Genomic DNA, 21,922 nt, shown 5'->3' with positions numbered 1-21,922 from the left:
ACGCTGGGCGTTCTGGCATACTAACTGGGCCAACGACATATTCAGCATGTTGAACAGAGAGCGAAGCCGTGTGAGGTCTTGCCAATGAGTATTTTATAAATAAACACGGACCAGTCGATTTTTCTACTTGCATGAAGAGAGTCTATCAACAGTCTATCAAAAATGCTGAACATTAAAATGTGTTGTACTGAATGTACCGAAAATGTGAACAATTAACAGACAATTGTGAAGGATATGAGGAAAAAAGGTGAATGAAGTTTGCCATTTCATGACGCCTGTGCAGTCATCAAGTATGCGAGTCCCTTCCCAGATGGAAAGCTCCAAATACGCTCCGACGCAGTAAAGCCCCCACGATCGGATAGTATGCAACTCTCTGTTTGTATTCTGAAGAGCAGCACAATTAAAAAGAGAATGGAAGTTCTGGCTCCAGTGAGCCATATCATTTGGCTCGCTCACACTCTCACGCGCTTTATTTTTATCAAGCCATGATTTTAACTCAGCTGCCCTTGAAAGAAGCCAAAGTCGTCTTGACACTGCTGCTCAGTTTGAGCATCACAACAACATCAATCAGCGCCTTTAATAGACTGATAACAGCTTTTATGGACACCATTTTTTTCTATAGCCCAACTTTACTTCTATACATGAACTACTGTAACAGAGTTCAAATAAAGCTACTTTTAAGAAAACTGACCAGATTAAAAAAAAAACAAATACATCTTCACTTCACTACATTTGGAATGGGTGGGCCATGATACTATTGCTCTTTCATTGCAAGTTATGAATGATATCAGCCAAATTGATTGGAAACAATGACAACAATGAGAAATAATTCACAGAGTCAAAACAGTCCGTCACATTGCTCGTTTGGAGATGTAAAAGAACAAACTGCATAATCTGCATAATAAACAAGCGCCGTATTGTATTTGCCACCTTGTAAAGCACAGACCTCTACCAAGGCTAAACTATCAACAAAAGTGAAAGAAGGCGACTTCCTGGTTCATGGAAGATGACGACTGTACCACTACGCTCCGTGGGTGTTGGATGCTTCCACTGATGCCATTGTGACTTCAACTGTAAAAATCAATGCATCTCCGTGGTGAGGAGTGTCTTCAGAACAGGATGTTGTGTTTTTATGTATGCCGGCCTTACGGTTTACTTCTTGTTTTTGCAAAGTGATGTTCAGTAAGGTATATCCTCCTTTTCTTCGGCACCACACCTGCACCTTTATCAAGATTCACCGAACCAAATGTTTGCCTTGGTCCATGCATAAAAAGTTTTCATTAATATCATTTATTTGTGTCCATTAATGGTACAGTAGTCCTAATGTGAACCATGGTGCCTTTCTCACGCAGGATGCTGCTAGTTTACAGCCTGGACACTCCGCAGAGAAAAGTGAGAGTTCCCGCTGTTTTTTTTGAGGAGGGCGTGTAAACAGGTCTGGACAGCTTACGAGCTTCTTAGCCACCTTTAAATGTGTCACTTTTTCCATGTGGGCCTCCCACAGAGCCAACAAAGCCTCGAATGTGATGTGCAATCAGCATGTATATTTGTCTGTGCCTTCCTCCTATTTTGGGCTGCCCTTTCTTTCTTTTTCTACGTGTGGAGCTGCGGCGCTGATATGAAATTAGACTTGCTTATTTGTGGAGGCCATGTGTGTGTGTGTGTGTGTGTGTGTATACGTCCAAAGCGGCGCACGTTTCCTGTTAATGTTGGAGGGCTGTGCCGCCTTCCAAAAATTATAGCTTCTCCGGGTTCTCAGTTTGTCCAAGAACAGGCAGCTGCCTTGTCTAAATATCAGCCGCTTCCAACATTGTCTACCCCCAAAAAAGTTAAGGTAAATATTGGCCCATGTGCAGCGTTGTGCTGCCATGGGAATTCACCAGGGGCTCCGAATAACCTTCAATAGTCACTAGGAACGGAACCTACTCTGAGAAGTCGTATCAGTGTGAAAATATTCATCACTTGACCTAATTTCAGGTAGTATTAAAAATGTTTTGCAATATTTTGTTGTTGTTATTTTTGTTAACACGGCGACCTGGTGGTTAAAATGTCTATTGCCTATTGTTTTTATTTTGTTCTATTTTATCATTTAAGTGTGCATTTATTAATTTAATTACTTATTTTCTCTCATGAACCTTAGTTATTAGTAAGAGTACACGTGCAATTTGGCAATGCTGATTTTTGTCTAACGACAAAATTCAATGAATGTACATATATACAGTAAATAGTACAATCTTTTCATCTTTTCAAGAAAACTCGAAATTCTGAATTCAGGTCAGGGTTTGATTACACATGGACATCGAAAGAAAATACACACTTCAGTGGTTTTCCAAGTGGAGGCACAGGATCTCCAGCAAAATAGGGGAAAAGAAAAAGCTAACGTAAAGGCAGAATTCTTTTTTAAAAATGTTTGTGGTAGGAGAGCAGAAAGATCCTTTTAAATAAAGGCTGATATTAAAAGTGGCACCATAGTGGCCTTGTGGTTAGCCCTGCCCGCCACACATTCAAGAGCCACTGAGTTAAATTCTCTTCCTTCCTCTCACATTCCAAAAACATGAATGCACTATAAGGGCCTTCAGTGACTTTAATCAAAGGGGTGGAAAAATGCTCAAATCGTATCTCCACCGACAATAGCAAGCATCCTCATGTAAGGATTTGCCATTGTAGATATTGCCACAAATTTACGATTGTTATTCTGAACGTTTTCCAGGCAAATTGGGGAAGGAAAAAAAAAATCACTCTTAATGGGGAAGTCAACCCCAAAGGTTCTTTACAATAATATGCTCTATGTCCCTTCACTAGTCCAAACACGGCATTCTGATAAATATTGTGTTGTATTGTAGCAAAATCCACCCGTTTTTAGCCATCTCACGGGGCGGCCATTTTGTCACTTCTGTCGACTGAAAATGACATCACATTTGCTCGGTGCCTAGGTAACGACCTATCACAGCTCACCTGTTTTCTGAAGTGGTAAACTGATGTAATTTTCCCATGTTTTCTTCAAGGATAAACAAATGATATGTGTTAGTTTAACACATTTCAATCATGTGCAACCGAAAAGCAATTTCGGTGTACATCAAAATAAAAAGTCCTTTGAACTAACTGAACTCAAACACGTTCATCAGTTGCACATAATTAAGATGAGTTAATAACATATTTTATTCTATTGATTTCGAGAAGTTGGGAAATGTTGTCACTTTACCTGATTTTAATCTTGTGCAATATGTACAGTACATGTTCAAATAAAGTACTTTATTATGACTTTTTTTAAATGTAACTTTGGTACGAATTGGCTCAACTACAACTGATCTCACTGGAAAGAGAACCATGATGGAATGCATTGTGGTACTTTCCTAAGGATTCCTGTTTTCACTAAACCTTTTTTTGGGGGGGGACACAATGCAGCCATACACAAGATAAATATTTACCCACTTTGAATTTACCTCTAGAAAACATTCCTCGGCCCTCGTCTCGCAAAGCGTTGCCATGTTGGATTCCTCCGCTGATTGTGAGCACAAAGCCAGAAATTAGGAAAGGTAAACACAAGTCAGCCGGCGCTGCTGCAAGCTGTCAAACAGTTCCGCGTATGATTGAAGACAACCTTGAGTTGGAACATAAACATCCCCGCAGGCACTTCATTTGCACTCTCGCTCGCCGCTTCATGAGGCGGCCATGAGGTGAGCTGGAGGAGGGAGGGGAGGGTTTATATGACATGGAAGAATTATTGCAAATGGTACCGGCAGAGGGCTTCAAATGGGCATGCACTGAGGCATGCAACTTCAGACCCTCCATCGCTCCAGAGTAGTGAAAGAAATGGAGCAGTTAAGATGAAACTTGCTTGGGTTCAAATATTGTGCTTCCTGATAGCCACACAGAACACTCAGTTATGCTTTCTTTCACACAATGTAAGCATCAGAATTGGGCATTTTACTCAAATTTGAGCATCCGTTATTCGTCATCCGTCTGCAGCCTGGGTACCCTTCCGTCATCCATCATTTGCCTTTTTTCCGGGGGGAGTAAAATAGTGACGGCAATCTACTCTCCTGGTAGAAGTGTCGAAGTGTAGAAGAGAAGCGGCGTAGAAGAAGAGTGGAACAATGTACGGCTGTATCCAAATTTGTAGGCTACGTCCGCCAAAGGTTGAATTTGGCGGATTCACCCACACATCTTTTGTCCACACACGATATAGCCTTCAAATGTGGCCTCCGTTTCAATGGAGACGGGCCCTTAACAAAGGCTGCTTCGGAGCAAACTTTCATAGCCTATATTGCTCCGCTCTTCTTCTACACGGCGCTTCTTCTCAGGAAGGCCTGTCCAAATTTGCCACAGCTTATGTGGTCCACGGAGGCTACATAAGAAGGAGATTTCGGAGGACCCACCCGGCGAAGGATGCTTGAGGACACAGCCTGCGAATTTGGACACAGCTTATGAAAGTGTTCGCCAAAGCAGCGGAACCATGGATTTTGTGAATCATCATCAAGATGGAATCCCCCAGGTTGGCTCTACCTGGTTGAACACCGCTGTGACCCAGTCATCGTTTGTTAAAAAAAAAAAAAAAATGCTATATCCTTGTGGCTCTGTCAGACATTTGCTTTGTGTTCATTGTAAGAATGTGTCAGTATGGGTAAATTAAAAGGGTAGAAATAACGTTTTGTAGATATGAATGTAAACTCCACCAGCGCCACTACTGCTAGTAACACTGAAATAGCTCAATCACTTCACTAGGGCACCATGCGACCGCCTGCAACAGTTTACCAGATACGACGTGTATTTTCCACATTATTAGCGATTGCATCTTATCTGGAGTTATACCTCTGTTGCTACAGCCAACCCACAAACAAAGCAACACTTCACAAGGAGGTAAACACACAACATGATTTGCTTGACAAAATCTGTCATTGCATCGACAAACGGCACACCGATTAGATTCCATTGTGATGTCATGACCATGTGGCATAATTACTGGAGTAGGGGTAATGATGTTGCGTTGAATTCCTTGTTTTGTTTTGTTTTTTTTGTTTTTTTTTTGGTCCAGTCTTTCACACTGCATTGCATTGCTTTTGTATTGTGCAGACCACAATAAACTGTCAAGTGAGCGGAACCGTTAAAAAAAATATATATATATATGTATACATGGTACATGGTAATATATATATACACTTTTTTGTGCATGTTTTCAGAATGATTGAGCAGCACAGTTTGTTTTATTTCTCTATAAAATTAACTATTATGTATTGTCTTTAATCATACATTTTAAATCAATACAGTTTTAAAATCTCAAATAATGGTTTCTCGCACTTTAAATTGCTTCATATTAAACTACAGCAAAATAAAATAAAATACACATTTTTTGCAGTTCAATTTTGAATTAAATGCTAAATTAAAGGAAATTGTGTTTTAAAAATAGATTGAACTGATATTTTGATGTTTGTTTTTGTTAAAAATCGTTTTTTATTATTCATCTTCAAATCTAATTTCAAAGTAAAAATCATATGCCATTTTAAATTATTTTTCAAATTATTGAATAGAATAAACACTGTTACACTCTCCTGCCTGGCCATAGATATCAAATATTGCAGCATAAATCATCGTTTGTTAGTACAGTTTCCTCCACCCCAGGTGGGCTAGTGAAGCTGTATTCTGTGGGAAAATGTTTTAGTCTGCTGTAATTGTAATGATCAAAAATGTCTGAATTGAGCATTATCAAAATGTTGGCCCACCTCCACTGTCAACTGTTATCCACCTGCAAATCATAAGTAGGCGTGCGCGTTAATCAACATCGTTCCACTTTTTTCCCATGGCCGCACTCCAGCCAGCAGCCTCAAGGGCTATATGACCCTACCTGGGGTCGGCCAAGGTGATGGGCTAATGGAGTCATTCCGGGACATGCGCCCAAAGCGCTCCGGCTCCTACTACCTCATTAAGAAATCCATACGGATCGGTCTGGAGGAGGACTAGATAAATATGAATGATGACAGATCCAGGAAGTAGCACAAGTGTTTTGACTCTGCTACAAAATGTTTAAACCTTCAGGCTTCAAGTTGGTGAGTCAAGTTACAAGAATGTAACCCCGAACAGACCCCTACCTTCAAATGTTGAGTAATAGTGCTCAAGAAAAAAAATATATCTTTAAATTTATCTTATTCATTTCACAATTTAAAACAGTTCTCAGGTGTCTTAATAAAAGGCCTCTGACATTTTCTGTTAAAATACACAAAAATGCAAAAAATAGGGTTGGTCTGGTTAAACGCATGCTGTTTTGGCGGGCAGTCCTTTCTCACGCAAATGCTGAGTACGGGATTGGTTTGCATGACGCGATGAAGTGAGCGCCTACTCAGTGTTGCCAATTTAGACGCTTTGTATTGAGCAACTTTTCCAACGCTGATAGCAACTATTTGGGAAATCCCCAAATCCAAAAGGCCCTATTTTGGTAGACTGACGCCAGTGCGCCCGACTATGACACCTCTAACTATTCAAGTTAAAGACAACTTGTCATTACAGTACATACACGCTTTTTTATACAAAATACATACAATAGCAATTACATTGCTAACTTTATTAAAACTCTTTTTATAATGAAAAAAATACAGTAACTTTAAAGTCTTTATGAAATTATTTACACATTTTAGCATTGAAATGTTTGAATGATATTGTAACGAATTGGGTTATCTGTGTTGTGGTCGGATTGGTGTTTTGCTGAGTTGTGATGTTTCCGAGGTTCATGAATGCATCGTACGGAAAGGGAGAGGAGCAGTGGAGAACGAAGAAGAGAGCTAATGTACTTAGTTTAGGCTAAAAAGACTGTTTGCTTCCTCGTCTAAGAATCATTCAAAGTCGGATGATGCAGTTTTAAGTGCGTCATTATGTTAGACGTGCTGATCAAAAACGGTACATTCAAAGTCGGATGATGCAGTTTTAAGTGCACTAGTGGACCGAACCGAACATGCCATACCGAAACGTATTAATACACTCACGTATACCGTTACACCCCTAATATATGTTTAAAATTATAGGCAATTATACACGTCTTTGGGCAGTTCTTCAGTTACGTTTTTCCGTTGTGAGCAGCTAGACTTCGTTCTTGTGCCCCGCGAATAGCAGGGGTTAATTGTAATCTCATTTGTATTCTATTAGTTCACACAGATGCTCGTAATACAACCTTCCTGCACATTTTATAACCATATCTTTACAGCCGCCACATTGCATTTTTTTTTTCACATTTCCCGCAACGTGGTGGCCTCCTGCTGTATTACAGTCATGATAACAGCATGTCTCGGATTGATATGCTCCGAAGCGGATGTGACTCCTGCGAGAGTTCCGTCCCGCTGAGCTGGATTTGCCTTGGGTGGACAGTAGGGAGCATGCTGATTAACTTGTTTTTACACCAATTTTCCACTAGCTAAATTAATGTATTATATTAAAAAATCCACGGTAAAGAAAAAGTAAAAAAACAAACAAACAAAAAACATTAACAATTGCATTTAATTCTATGCCAGCTCACCTGCGATCCCAGTGACGATAAGTGCTATTAAAAATGGTTGGATGGATTTAATGGCTCTATAACATTAACAAATTACTTAATTTTGCCTCTCCATCATTTCAAAAATGTGAAAAAAGATGCAGTCATGCATGTATCATCTTAAGCCTTTAAATCAGCCTTAATATTGAACTAATGACATTGAACATTGCTATTAATAAAAATACTATTATGTAGATCAGGGATTCTTGAAATAAATGAAATTAATAATAATAATAATATTATACATGAAAAAATATGCAGAAAACAGACAAATATGTGCAAATTAGAACATATATTTCAAACATACATTGAAATGTGGTAGTTGCAGTACTTCTCCAGTCCTGCTTGTGGTGGTAATGTAAATCACAAGTTAACTAGGTGCCACCAGCCAAAATAAATGTAGTATAAGACATGCCAAACAAGTAAAGCAGGAGATAACATGTCTGCTCATTGTAACAGCAAATGATCTGGTTAGTTTCAAACAAGCTAGTAAGAGAGTCATTCATTGTATCTTGAACTTTTTTAATTTTATGCAAATTTATGTATACTGTCGCTGTCAGACAGAAAACTTGTAAAGTATGCCCAAATGTGGTCAATGTCATGTTTGCAATTTTCATGCACAAATCAATACTCATGGTTAGTCCCCACGTTGTCTGTTATTTTCTGATAACAAACCCTGCGGAGGAAACTCATTCTGGCCTCTTGTGTCATGATCTTGTTCTTTCGGTCATGACCCCCCTGGTGAGGTGTTCCATGTACGCCCCACCCGGGGACGAGCGACCCAGGGCACGCTGGAGAGACTGTCTCCCGGCTGGCCTTGGAACGCCTTGGAAGAGCTGGACGAAGTGGCTGGAAAGAGGGAAGTCTGGGCTTCCCTGCTAATGCTGCTGCCCCTGTGAACCAACCCCGGATAAACAGAAGAAAATGGATGGAGGGATGGATGTGTGTATTACACAGTATATTTGTCCATGGGGTTGATATACTTAATTTAGCTGCAGTGCTAATGCCACTAGGATTCCCCTTTTACATAAAAAAAGTAATGTGTGGCTGAGCCTTCTTTCCTTCTTTTAGAACTTCATAAAGTGTTTTTTAATTGAAATAATAATAATTATGATTATAATTACTGAAATAATAATAATAAGAATTAGTATTGTTTATTATTATTGTTGTTGTTCTTAATATATTATTATTATTATTTCAGTAATAATTAAAAAAAAAAAAAAAAAAAAAAAAACTTGGTTCTTGCAGTACCACTCATGGCCTGCGGGTAGCGCTAATGTAAATTACAATCCAATCCAACTAGGCGCAGCCTTGCAAAACAAAGGAAGATCTGTGTTGTTAGAGCTACTTAATGCTATCCAAACGGCCTGATTACATGTAAAAGTACGGAAAATATTTTCACAATGACCCTTCTTTTCGGGCTCTTGCTAAGTATTCAAGGTTTATTGTCTGTGATGTTACAGTATGTGTGTGTTATATTATATTCTGTATTTGTCAAAGGGGCGGTATAGTTAGCTGCAGCGCTAAATAACGTGAATCAGTAGGATTCTCCTTTGACTAAGCGCTTAAATGGACGTTTATTTTAAGTCACTTACGACTGTAGTCTTATCTCTGCGGGTGACGCGTGTTTAATTCAAACGTTAACCCCCTCCCAATATACTACACTTTAGCTACACGTAACAAGCGGATTTACTGCTGGTTGGGCATCCCCATGCACCCCACCTCCTCCTTCCCCCTCCCTACTCTCCCTGCTTGGGTGGTCCTCCTCCCCTCCTTTACTTTAGCGAGCTGTTGCTAAGCAGCTAATAATAGTCGTGTTTGCTGAGTAATTTTTGCCCTTCTGGAACCAATCAAAAGCGAGCAAACTGTGCGGTGTGACAGTGGCGAGAGGCGGGATCTTGTCTTTGCGTGTGCGTGTGCGTGTGTGTGTTTTTCGGGCCCCCTCACCCTCCTCCTTCCCCCTCCTTTTCCACCCCTCCTCCTCCTCCTCCTCCTCCTCCTCCTCTTGCTCGAGCTCTTTTTCTGCTCTTCTATTCAAAGTCAGAGTTGGCCGTGACGCGCGGCCCAAGGGAAGACGAGCAGCAGCAGCAGCAGCAGCACACATCTCCGCACAATGCAGCGAGAAGCGTCCAGCGATCTGGCGTGCGGCTTGTTCTGAGAGACACTCTTGTTGTTTTCCTGTGTATTTCTATTCGCCCCGCTTTGTTGTTGTCGTTGTGCCTGACGGGGTCGGAAAACGCGGTGCAAAAGGCGGCGGAGACCTTACCGGATCACGCGATGTGGGGATGGACGGCGCGCACTACTTTGACTCGCCCTCTCCAAGCGGACTATGAGGTCCCCCCTCCGAGTGAAACTTTGTCGGATCGCAAGTGGGAATCGGTAAGCAGCGCGCAGTCCCCGCAACATGGCCTCGGCTGCTAGTGCGCCCCCCGAGCCGGGGACAGGAGAGCCCGGCCGGCCGAGGCTAACGCGGAGGACCCGGAGGGACTCGAGCCGCGAGCCGCCGCTGCAGCCGCCGTCTCTACCGCCGGATTTGGACTACCTGCAGCGGCCGAGCTACTGCGACGCGGGCTTCGCTTTGGAGCAGATCTCCCAGGTACTTCTATACAATCAGAAACACAGAACACCCACGTCCACCGGCTTTTTGCTTCCACCCTCTTCCACCCGCTCACACACAAGCTTGTTTGGACCCCTTCCTCTTGTTTTCCAAACATAACGTTCCGTCGTCATATCACAAGCCTGCGTGTTGTGCACCAGCGTGGAAGTCCATGTGGCTTTCCTCCCCAGCACCACTTGGACCACATGCAAAGCAATGCAATGCACCCTCCTGCACCGAATCTCACTTTATTGCACAACACCGATGAGTAGTCTGGAGCAAGCTTTTGCTCTCAAATAGGATGTTATTTGTTGATGTTATCGAACAAAGCCTTCTCCATTCGCATCATGTTGTAAACCTTGACAGGTTTTATTTACCCCGACACCCCCCTCCCACTAATCCAAGCCGGAGGTCCAGCTGCAAGCGTTCTTTAGGACTCGTACTTACTGTCACTCGTCGTTTTTGTTACTCTTCTTTGGAATTGTGCCTGTGGTGTGTGCCAGCATGTGTGAGTTACCTGTGAATCGTTACGAGTGCTGCTCAAAAGCACATTTTCTATACAATTTGCGATTTTATCTGCTTGAAATCGCTGTTAAAAGTGGAGCCCCCGCTTCATGTATGTTTCTGGTAAACATTTTATGTATTTATTTGGGGGTTTTATGGCTGTTTTGTGATGCTATCGCAAGAGGGTACCAGTGATGATAACCACAGAGCAGCACATTGAACGTATGGAGACATGAAATCCTCTGGCTGCTCACTATGAGAAATATGATGAAATATCAGTTGTATGCACACAGTATCTTCACCAAGCAGATGCCAAATACACTTGTTCTACACTGCGCAACGCTAGTTAAGTGTTGCAATGTCTTTGAAGCGTCACTATGTTAGGGGATCACTCTGCAAAAAAACTTGCGAGCAAGTATTTGCTTTCGTTTTATTTTAATGGCTACATTTCTGTTGTCACTTGTATAGAAGTTAAGAAAAGTTATAAAATTCCTTAAAGCAACACTTGCAGCGTTAGTAAAGGTTTTAAGACAGCAACAATTGTATCACTTAAAATGATTTGAAATGTGTCAGAGCAGATTGTGTTCCACTGAGGAGGTTCCCGCTCTAGAGGGAGTACTAAGTTTAACTCCACTGGCTTGGCTCTCGAACAATTTGGAAATCAACCCTAAAATTCCGTCGAAATTCGGTTCCATAAAGTGCAATAAGAGTTCGGAACCAGATTGAAAACAGCGCAAGACAGTCCTTGCTTTACTACGGTCCCGACGTACGACAATTCAAGGTTACATACGGCATGCGGCAACTTAGTTTCTGCAGCGGCGTACGACTATGCAGGCACAAGAAGGCACGTTCAGTTGCCACCGTACTTACTGTTTTTCATTTGTGGCCTCGAAGAGTTTTTCATTCAAATATTTACTGTCATGACTTCACTACTGCGTTAGGGTAGGTTAGACATAAAGTACAATGCGACTTTAGAACAAACTTGGGTTTACATCGTTCCCATAGAAACACAACTCCATTATGAACCAAGGACCCCTCGTAGATGGTTACTATTGATCCTAAGGGATACTTGCAACTCCTTCAACACCATCAGAGGCAGTCAAAGTTGTCTATCACTCACCTGTGCAGGTAAGTGCATTTTTTCCCCCACTTGAATCAGACCGTAATGCTTGCTCTTTGGTGTCCTTCTTTTTTCTTTAGGGCAAAGCTACTGGGAGGAAAGCACCGCTATGGCTGAGAGCAAAGTTCCAGAGACTTTTATTCAGGCTGGGCTGCTACATACAAAAGAACTGTGGAAAGTTTTTGGTGGTGGGCCTCATGATTTTCGGAGCGTTCGCGGTGGGCTTACGGGCAGCTAATTTGGAGACGGACGTGGAGAAGCTTTGGGTGGAAGGTAAGATGCTCCTTCCTTCCGTCTTTTCGTTTTTTCGCGAGTTGAAGGCTTTGATGGAAACTCACCAAACAACGGCATATTTACGGGCAAGTTGCTTATTGTGTTTCAGTTCAATGTTTGGAATAACTGCAAAGCATCAGAAAGTCCTCCCCGCTTCTGCAAATACACCAAAGTTGTAATTAAGTTCATAAGCAGCTTTTGGGGGAGACAATTTTTTTTCTCCCTTTTTGCCAAGCCGCCATTTTGTGTGAGTGTGTGTGTGTGTGTGTCTCTGAGTGTGTGCGCGCCTGCCCCCAGCAGTTGAATGCTCACAGACTGTGTGTGTGGTCCCGTTTTGGACAGCTCTCAACTTTCCAAAAAGATTTGCCTCCGGCTGCACCGGGAAGGGAGGGGGGAAATAAGAGAGAGCGAGAGAGAGGCAGAAGCTGCTTGAGTGAGGACAGGAACTCATGTTTGTGAGGCTGATCATAAAGCTCTCGCTTGTTGTTGCTCGAAGAGAAAATATACGCAATGAAAGATTTAGCGGGAAAAGAAAAAAAAGGTTGTGCATGGGTGGTGTTGTTGGAGAGGAGGCGCTGAAGGAGGGTGGTGCCAGCGGCTGTGCTTTTTTTTTTTTTTCTTTCTCTTTCCTTTGATCCACATTCCAGCACAGTCGTCTGGCTCATTCATGAATCGAAGAGCACATTTTCTACACCATATACATTAAACAACAATGGTTTTGGAATTAAGATGCCTAAAAGAATGCAGGTTCGCATTTGTAATTGGCGATTCTGCAGCATTGGTTACGTTAATTTCCAGAGGTGGGTAGTAACGAGTTACATTTACTCCGTTACATTTACTTGAGTACGTTTTGGGAAATGTTGTACTTCTAGGAGTAGTTTTAAATCACTATACTTTTTACTGTTACTTGAGTAGATGCGTGAAGAAGAAACTGTACTCTTACTCCGCTACATTAGGCTACACTGAACCCGTTACTTAAATCCCCTCCGTGTACATACGGGTCTCTCTCTCTCTCTCTCTCTCTCTCTCTCTCTCTCTCTCTCTCTCTCTCTCTCTCTCTCTCTCTCTCTCTCTCTCTCTCTCTCTCTCTCTCTCTCTCTCTCTCTTTCTCTCTGAGAAAGGCGCATTTATTTTGTCAGAGACCTGCGCCAGGCTCTATCATGTGACTGTGCTTCACCAATCAAACGTAGCCGTATGGCAGTCTCGTCACGTGATCATATTCAACTTCAGCTGCGGGAAAGAGTTGTTTTCGGATGAAACGGATGGAGGATGTCTGCATCTGCAGCCTGTCAGAGACTTTTCAGTCATGCTGGACTCCTGTTCACTGCTAAATGATCACAGCTTCGCTGCAAGAACCTTGAGAGCCAACTACTGTTAAAGCTTAGACATCACTGAGTGAAATGTTTGTTTTGCATGTTTTGTCACGTACATACAGACTGAAACACACGCACGCACACACACAGTTTATACGAGAGTGGGCTACCTTGTTCTGCCTGTGAAGCCTGTTAAAAAAAAATACAGGGGCTGAAATTTTGTGCTATTTGTGCTTAATTTATTTATTTTATCTATACTATTATTATTTTTTTGTTTATTAAAGTACTTGAATTTACCTAAATATTATTTTAAGCTTTAATTAAATGTTATTTATTTTATTGATTGGATGGACTTTAATTTGCCTAAAGATGATTGTTTTGTATTTTCGCCTTACTCAATAGTTGTTTTCAAAAAAATAAAAAAAATGAGACGTTCCTACAGTTACTCAGTACTTGAGTAGTTTTTTCACCAAGTACTTTTTTACTTTTACTCAAGTAATTATTTGGATGACTACTTTTCACTTCTACTCGAGTCATATTATTCTGAAGTAACAGTACTTTTACTTGAGTACATTTTTTGGCTACTCTACTCTACTCTACTCTAAAGTTTATCAAACTTTTTGTGAAGACCAGCAAAAATCTGTGGACCACCTTTAGAGAGGAAGTCAACCCCCACAGAAATCTCTCCAATAATATGTGCCTTCACTAGTCCTAACATGGCATTCTGATTAATATTGCGTTTGTGGAATATGAGTTAAACGGCAAAATGCACCCTTTTTTAGCCATCTCAAAGGTCGGCCATTTTGTCACTTCTGTCCACTGAAAATGACATCACAGTTGCTCAGGGCTCAGGTAACGACCAATCAAGGCTCACCTGTTTCCTGAAGCTGAGCCATGATTGTTTTTTACCCAAGCCCAGAGTAACTGTGATATCATTTTCAGTCGACAGAAGTGACAAAATGGCCGCCCCATGAGATGGCTAAAAACGCGTGGGTGTTACAGCTTAACTCATAGCGGCATAAGAACATGTTTTCATACAGCACAACAAGGTACGCTCCGTCACTGCTGTACTTACTGTTTTTAATTAGATTGTTTATACTTAAGGCGTAGAAGGGTGTTTCAAACAAATATTTACTGTAATTGTGACTTTACTACTGCGTTAGCATTGGTTGTTGATATACTACGACATCTTCCAGCTTGCTCACAAATTCGGGTGATGGAAACCAAGGACCGCCTTTATAGTGATGGCCAATGAACTAAGCTTGAACCCACCTTCAGATAGTTCTGACAGTAGGCCGTTAACAATTTCAGCTAACACGAGCAGACCTTTATTATATGTGCTGTATATTGCAGGTTCAGACTAAAATTCGGTTACAATTAAATCTAACATTTATATTTGCGGTTTAAACTATTCATAGGAAGAATTCTTAAAAAAATAGGCATCAATTGTGATTTTTATCTATTCGCGTTAGTGCTCAGTCCCCACCGCTGCAAATAGTCGAGATTACTATATATTGTTTACCTCAGAAAAACATGTGCCTATTGATTTTGAAGGGATTGAAATGACTATGAGGATGACCGCATACCTTTATCCATGTCTGCATTTATTTGCGTTTTATTTGGAATCAGGGTGTCATTTGTGCAGGTGTCCCAGGCTCATCATTTAACCATAATTGCCCTTTAATGAGGAAAAATAGATTAAAACATTAAACTATCATCAAATGTATCATTGAAGTCAAAGTAAAGTTGCCAGGAAAAGTGTTGGAATATTCTGTCCTTTGCTGCGATTGCTTGGACTGCGTTTTTGGGGTGTGACTTAGCAAAAGCGATTAAGCATGTTGCTTTGTTGTTTGCGTTATTTTTAACATCCCAAGTCCACAGATGATGCACACTACTGACACCTACAGGACTTAAGTGGATTAGCAATGATTGCGCCATGGCGTGTGCTTAAGTATTTAGCTTTTTAATTAGCGTTGCATGAGAATAACTCATTCAAGTACAACAGTTGTTTTGTTGAGTTTGATTTTGTTGAGCTTCAAATGCACTAAAACTACCGCTAGATGTCTACATGATCTACTTTTACTGTCTGACTGACCTGTACACCAAAACACACATGCACACAAAGACCAGTCCTCAGTGGTTTCCTAGGTCCCGTATGTGAGGGGTTCCAGATGTTGGTAGGGAGAGATGTGTTTGTTTAGATTAGACTACACAGCTGAGGGATAGATTAGTTCTGCCTGGACCGTGGAACGCCGCGCATTGCTGCGGTGGTGATGGGGGGTGTCCTGGTCAAGTCATCCAAGAGGAACGAGGGCGGGAATGAGCGTATGGAGCGGCTGTTTATGTTTCATTTGGAGCTGCCCTCCGCAGCCGACCCGTGATCGACCCCGCCTGGAAGCTGTGTGGGCCCGTGGACGCACATGCACTGCCTCAACCTACAGAGACGGCTTTTTTAAACACTTAAACACAGCGATGTCATTGTCATTGTTGCCACAAGTATTGTATATAGTATGTATGATGCATTATACTCAAATGTACAGTATAATAACTTGAACCTCGCAAACAAACAAGAGCGCAGAATGAGGGTCTCCTGTCATTACTGTAAGTACTAAACCTACAGTTACAATCCACAACATCCTGCAAATCTGCATCTCCGTATACAAATTCCCTCAAATTTGGGAAGAATAATGTGAGATTTTATATGAAACAGTATGCGTAAAAGTCATCCCTGAATGAGTTGTATGCTTAATAATGATTTGTAGAAGTATCTTTTGATTTGTGGCATTTTATCTGTGAGTCATAACAATAACTGCAAGATTGTCCACATAGTGTCTCATGGTACACTTTATAAAAGTGTTGCCGGATACTGAGGATTTCCATCCATCCATCTATCCATTTTCTATAGCACTTGTCCTCATTAAGGTGGCAAGTGAGCTGGAGCCTATACCAGCTGACAGGCCTATATTGACAGGCCTGATTGCTGTAAAATGTTTTGGGTTTGAGTTTTTCCCGTTTTTTGTTGTGTAGTATCTGTCCTGGTGGCATGTGGGCCATCACTTGCTGCAGCCTCTTTTTTTTTTTACTTTTCATTTTTACACTAGTTAGACTCCTCACTCACAGCAGTGTTTATAAGCACTCTGACACAGGAAGTTGTGTTTATTAGACAAAGCGACAGAGAGCGATGTGGACGGAGAGGCTTGCTTACACAAAGAGGTGAATGTGTCAAACCTCAGAGCCAAATATTTTGCACAGGATTTTTTTTTTTTTCAAATGCGCCCTTTCGCTCCACCTCAACAGTGTGGATAAATGCCATGTTTATGCCAACTATGGCACTCACAGGAAGTCATTTGCTGGAACAGGAAGTTGTAGTATTGTTGTTTGTCCTCGACCTCCAGCTGACTTGGCTTTCTACTCATCTTCTGAGTATCATGTTGCAGATGTGGATTTCCCGATTATCCTCTATTAAGCTGTATCCGCGATGATGCAGCGGTTAGTAGGAATAAGACCCCCTCTTCTTTCTTCGTTTTTAAGAGCTCCACCCAGCTGCAAAATGGAAAACCGAGCCATCCCTCGGCATTCTGGGTTCAGGCAAACACAGGCCAAATTGTAAAGAAAATAGTGGCACCACCTGCCTCTAATTAAAACAGTATCGCATAAACATTGGCCTTCCTGTAGGACGGGCCCTCACGTGTTCGAAGACGGCCTGGGATGTGGCTCAGGCTGGGCAGAGCTGATGTGGTGGGGAGTAGAATAGAGAGGGGGTTCGGCGAGGAGAGAAATTGCAAATGGGCATTTTGAAGTTGGAGCTTTCTACAGAGGTTGGAGTTGAAACTGAGGATGATACATGTTTAGCATGGGCTCCAAAGATGAACCTCTGACACATTCCGTTGCAACGTGTCGTATCCGATTTGTTTGGTTCTCAAAACAATTTTTCTCGTTGGTAGTAATGCATATAGAAGCTAAAGAGGCTAACTATGTGCTCCTAGTCACATAGGCCAATTGCTTTTGGCCTATTAATTCTGGATAAAGCACCCTACCTTTGTCTGCTCTACTTAAACCATATTATCCATTAAATAAAGCTGTGCTGTTGATAGTGTGATAACTAGAACTTTATCCTACTAACGTGAGGCTTAGCTTGTTGCCTGTATGCGCTAGCAAGCTTAGCCAGCTAAGCAAATTACATGATCCTGGTTGCAATGACCAATTTCTCATTGCCTTTTTAATTCTGGGTGAAGATACTCTGTTATCCACTTAATCATTTCAATTTGTTAAAAAAACAACAACAACATGTACACACGCACACTCTGGCAGGCACACTTCAGCTCACTTCCGTCCATAATGAGGACAAACGCGATGCTAATGTTATGCTACTCACTTGATGCCGAGTTACTATCTTTGGCTCTAGCTTAGCTAATTAAGTTAACAAAGCTAGCTACGTGTTCCTGGTTGCAACATTTGTACTGAACGATAGATTTTTAAATTCCATAGTAGATATAGAGCTAGCCGAATAATAGGTAAATATCTGCACAGGAACAAGAACAACTTTTTTTGAAAATTATGTAATAAAAAACAACCCAAGAAAAACTTAAGTAAAATGTAGAGTTTAGTCATTCTGTGGTCATATGATCTATGACTGGAGGGAATGGACAACAGCATCAACAGCATGAGACTTTGGAATGTAATTTTTTTTAAGATCTTGCCTAAAAGTGATGCCCCTGGCGTGCTTTTCGTGTGTACGCGTGTGTGTGTGTATGTGGGCGGGGGGTGCGTAGCGTAGAGGCCAGGGGCCACAGGGATAGGCCCTTGGGATCCTGAGGTCATCTCGTTGAGGCCCCCGCTATTTAAAAGCTCACCTGATACTCACCCTGTGGCCTGGGTGCAGAGTGAAGACTCAGGGCAGAGGGAAGGAGGCTGGAGGATGGTTTGGAAAGAGTAATCTGGAGGGTGGTGATGGTCTTGAGGTGGGCGGGGGTGTTTGAAATGCAGTAGAGGTTGCAGCTGTCACCCGTCATTGTTGGTGTCCTGCATGCAAGTGTGTGTATACCAGTTGTAAAATGTCAGGTCATTTGCTGTATCATGACAGGGGGCCGTCATTCTACGATGGTCTGTTGGTCCGGTTGTAGGGTCATCATGACACTCTTTGTAAACAGTTATGCTTTCATGATTGGCATCACAAACAAAAGTCATAAAAACTGTCAAAAAGCAAAACATACTTGGGGAGTTGTTCCTTTCAATTGTCAGTCTTTTTTTATGTGTAGTTTTTCAGTATTTTGTAATGAAGTTTGAGATGAGTTTGAATGTAGAGATAACACCGTACACAGTACAGTGTGGACCCCCTCATACTCGCGTGGATTCACCTATTTGTGGAAACGTGTTTTTGTGGAAAGCGCGTAATCGCGTATTGGTTATTTATTCCCCTTTTTACAATTATTTTTTGAGTTTCAAAAATAAATTCAATGCATTTATAATGGCCGTTACTAAGAGTCGTGCGCTGGTCCAGTCCATATCTCGCACGAATAGCGGGGGTCCGTTGTACTCCATGAATGGATCCTATAGGTCCATTTCTATTACAGAACAATTTGATAGGACACCACATCTTTTCCTGGCTTCAACCTATGCATCTGTTTTGCATCGCGTGTGATTGAGAGCTGACTTGACAGTGTTTGTGTGCATTTTTTGGTCGTGCTTGCAAGCAAAGTGGGAGGCCAGGGGGTTGTGTGTGTGGAAGACTGACACATATGGATGAGCCTGTTTTTTTTTACAGGCATGGGAGCACGCACACACAGTTGCAGAAGCAGAGTTGGAATTTTGGTCAACTCGGACAAGGCTTACTATGCCATTTTCTCCTCTATTCATTTTTTTCCCCTCGTCTCCACGCTCCGTCTCCAACCACTCGCATTCGGCAGCGATTCAAACATGGCCACACATCCCATGCTTGTGCTATTTTTGCACGTAAAATCTTGCTTTCTCTAATTGATTGTTATGTTCAAATAGAGGGATAAAGCACATGCAAATGGATTTCTTTGCCACCCAAAATCAGGCAAAGCTTGTGTTGACCATAAAGTGCATTAAAGCTCCGTAGTAAGGAATAACATTCCAGTGTTGTTGTGTTAAACTTTATGAGTTGATGAAAAGTACAGACTAGCTGGTGAGGGATTTAGTGTGGGGAAACACTGCGCCTGTGGTACACTTTTTTTTTTCAAGCTAGCTGGCCCTCTTTTGAAAGCAGCTTTGTGTACATTACCCATAAAAAGCTACAGTAGAACCTCCAAAGTTGAATACCGCCCATTCGTGGTTGACTTCCAAATTGTTCTCATTTTAAAACAAAGATAATAATGTGAAATGTCACCATCATAAAACCTATTTACCCAACAGCCAGTGTTTTAATTGACATTTTCACATGATCCGTCACACATGTACAAGTGTAAAAAGAAGTGAACAATTGTATAATAAAGTTAAAATATAAGCATAATAAGGGCATTCATGTTTGTGTCTACTGGGTTTAATAACTTAGTCTATAATCGTAGCAGCCAGACACATTTCTATGTCAGAATAAGTTCCTTTTTACGGTAATCATCACTCTTTTTTTTAACATAACTGGTTCTCTTCTGTGTTGACAATCTTTCTGCCGTTTATGACCATCCTAGAATTATTAAGAGAAGTTTGACTACTAGACTACTTAAGACGGATCCTATTTGTTGGCAAGCTGGTCTCTTTCAAACATGGTAATGGATAGCCATTGTGCATTCAGATACGCACGACTTACCTTTATATTAGGGCTGAGTGATAATTCAATATCAATATGTATCACAATAGTCATGTCATCGATATCAATAGAAAATGCGTTCAATAAAATGTTCGATAGAAAAAAATCAGAAAGCATACTCTGAGTGTGGCATTGTGCTTGTTGTGGCACAACAAACACTAAGAAGGAGCATTTCAACCAATGAAAAAGAAACTGCTAAACCAAGGAAGGAGAAGCATCCAAACCAACGAAGAAGAAGCCGCTAAACCAAGGACGCGTGCATGCGGCAAACTCGCGCTAAACGTGAGTGGCGTTCAAATAAATGAATAGTTGACTCAGTACAATAAAATGATATTCTGCATACTAACCAGATTAAACACCTCCGGATGGAGACGTGTTGTAAAAGTAAATGAGTTCCCTGTCTTTAACGTGCTATCCAGTGTTAGCCATGTCCGACCTTCGGCATAGCAGTCAAGTTAAAATCAGGCAAGTCAAATATGAATGGACTATGGCAATAATGAATCCGCTAAAAAGATAAAGTACCGTATGCTGTATTCCGGACGATAATTCGCTACTTTTTTCCTAGGTTTTGAACCCTGCGGCTTATATAAAGGTGCGGCTATTCTGTGGATTTTTCTTCCACCGCTAGAGGCTCTCTAACCGGAATTAGAATCAAAGCTAAGAGAAACATCAATGCAAAGAAGAATACGCTACTTTTTCTTTAGCAGATAGAACCCGGACGACAAATTACAAACAGTTATTTTCAAATCGTCTCCCCTTCATCATCTAAACTGTTATGTATTGATGACACAATTAACAGGATGTGACTGCAGGTGGAGTAATTCAACAGGCGTGGGCGCTATGCACTAGGTTAAGCACTAGGCGTTGCATTGGGTGGTATGCGGAAGTAGAGCAATAAACGGCGGACGTTAACTGACAAACTGCAGTGTGTTCAGTTATTAAATGCGGGTCAAAATCCAACATAAGCCACACGGAGAAGTTCATGTGATGGAAGTTTTAAGTTAAAGGCCATCGATCTTGCTATCCAGGAAGGAAACCGAGCTGCTGCACGCAAGCTTAGCATCAATACGGTGAATCTATGGTTTCTGTCGCAATATGTTCAGTTTTCATTTCTATGGTAATCAAAGCAATTTTCCGATTTGGCTTCCCTTCACTAATGTGGTGGCATCACCAAAAAAAAAGCCAAAGAAAAACAAAAATCTCACGTAAGTGAAGTCTCCCAGGATTTTCTGTAGTCTTCCTTTTGAGGTGCATTTTTCCCCCAAATTTGATGACTTGAGTTAAACTCCAATGTGAATGGCTGTCTTTTTAAAGTGCTTGTTGTTTTGTGTGTGTGTGTGTGTGTGTCGCAGTGTAATCCAAGGTTTTCCCATCCTCATTCACAAATGACACCCCGAGAGATGCCTCCAAGCCGCTCTGTTTACATTTTGCATTCTTGCAGGCGCTCATATTCAAAAAGCAGAGAGAGGTTTGCGAATGACCGAGCACAGGAGACTGTGGAGAGAATTACCCTCTTTCCCTCCTTCCCTCCCGCTCTCTCTCCTTCTCTTTGCCAGAAAGGTCTCTCTCTTTTACCCCTCCTGCACTCCCCCCCCCCCCCCATCCCTGGCTGGAGAGAGTGGCCTCAGAATGCCAGATGTATTACAGAGTGAGCCACGGCAATGTAAACACTCGGGCCTGCCATGAGAGCAGGGTGGTCTGGCCTCCCTCCCTCTGCCCTCCCCTCTCTCCCCCCCACCCTCTCTCTCTCCTTCCATCCCTCCCTCCCTCCCTCTCTTCCCCTCCCTCCCTCCCAACGCCGGTTGCCAGAGGGGTGGAGGAAGCGGCAAAC

General features: G+C 41.8%; 1 protein-coding gene across 2 annotated transcripts in view; it reads left to right on the top strand.

Annotated features, from left to right (window-relative positions):
• The first annotated feature begins 8,853 nt into the window (after nt 1-8,853).
• Nucleotides 8,854-21,922, top strand: part of ptch1 (patched 1) — a 62,601-nt gene continuing 49,532 nt past the window's right edge. Inside the window, exons 1-2 of one of the 2 annotated variants that reach the window (XR_015086850.1) lie at nt 8,854-10,115; nt 11,820-12,012. Coding sequence is in view for 1 of the 2 variants with exons in the window: in XM_086031091.1 (XP_085887217.1) it covers nt 9,924-10,115; nt 11,820-12,012 (385 nt within the window). In the remaining variant the exon portion in view is untranslated. The remainder of the gene's footprint in view (nt 10,116-11,819; nt 12,013-21,922) is intronic. The other variant, XM_086031091.1, reaches the window with a different exon arrangement.

Source organism: Filicampus tigris, chromosome 5 (assembly GCF_054856515.1).
Source record: "Filicampus tigris isolate MCC_2025a chromosome 5, RoL_Ftig_1.0, whole genome shotgun sequence".
Taxonomy (NCBI): domain Eukaryota; kingdom Metazoa; phylum Chordata; class Actinopteri; order Syngnathiformes; family Syngnathidae; genus Filicampus; species Filicampus tigris.
The sequence above is the reverse complement of the archived record's forward strand: the minus strand, read 5'-3'. Positions and strand labels throughout refer to the sequence as shown.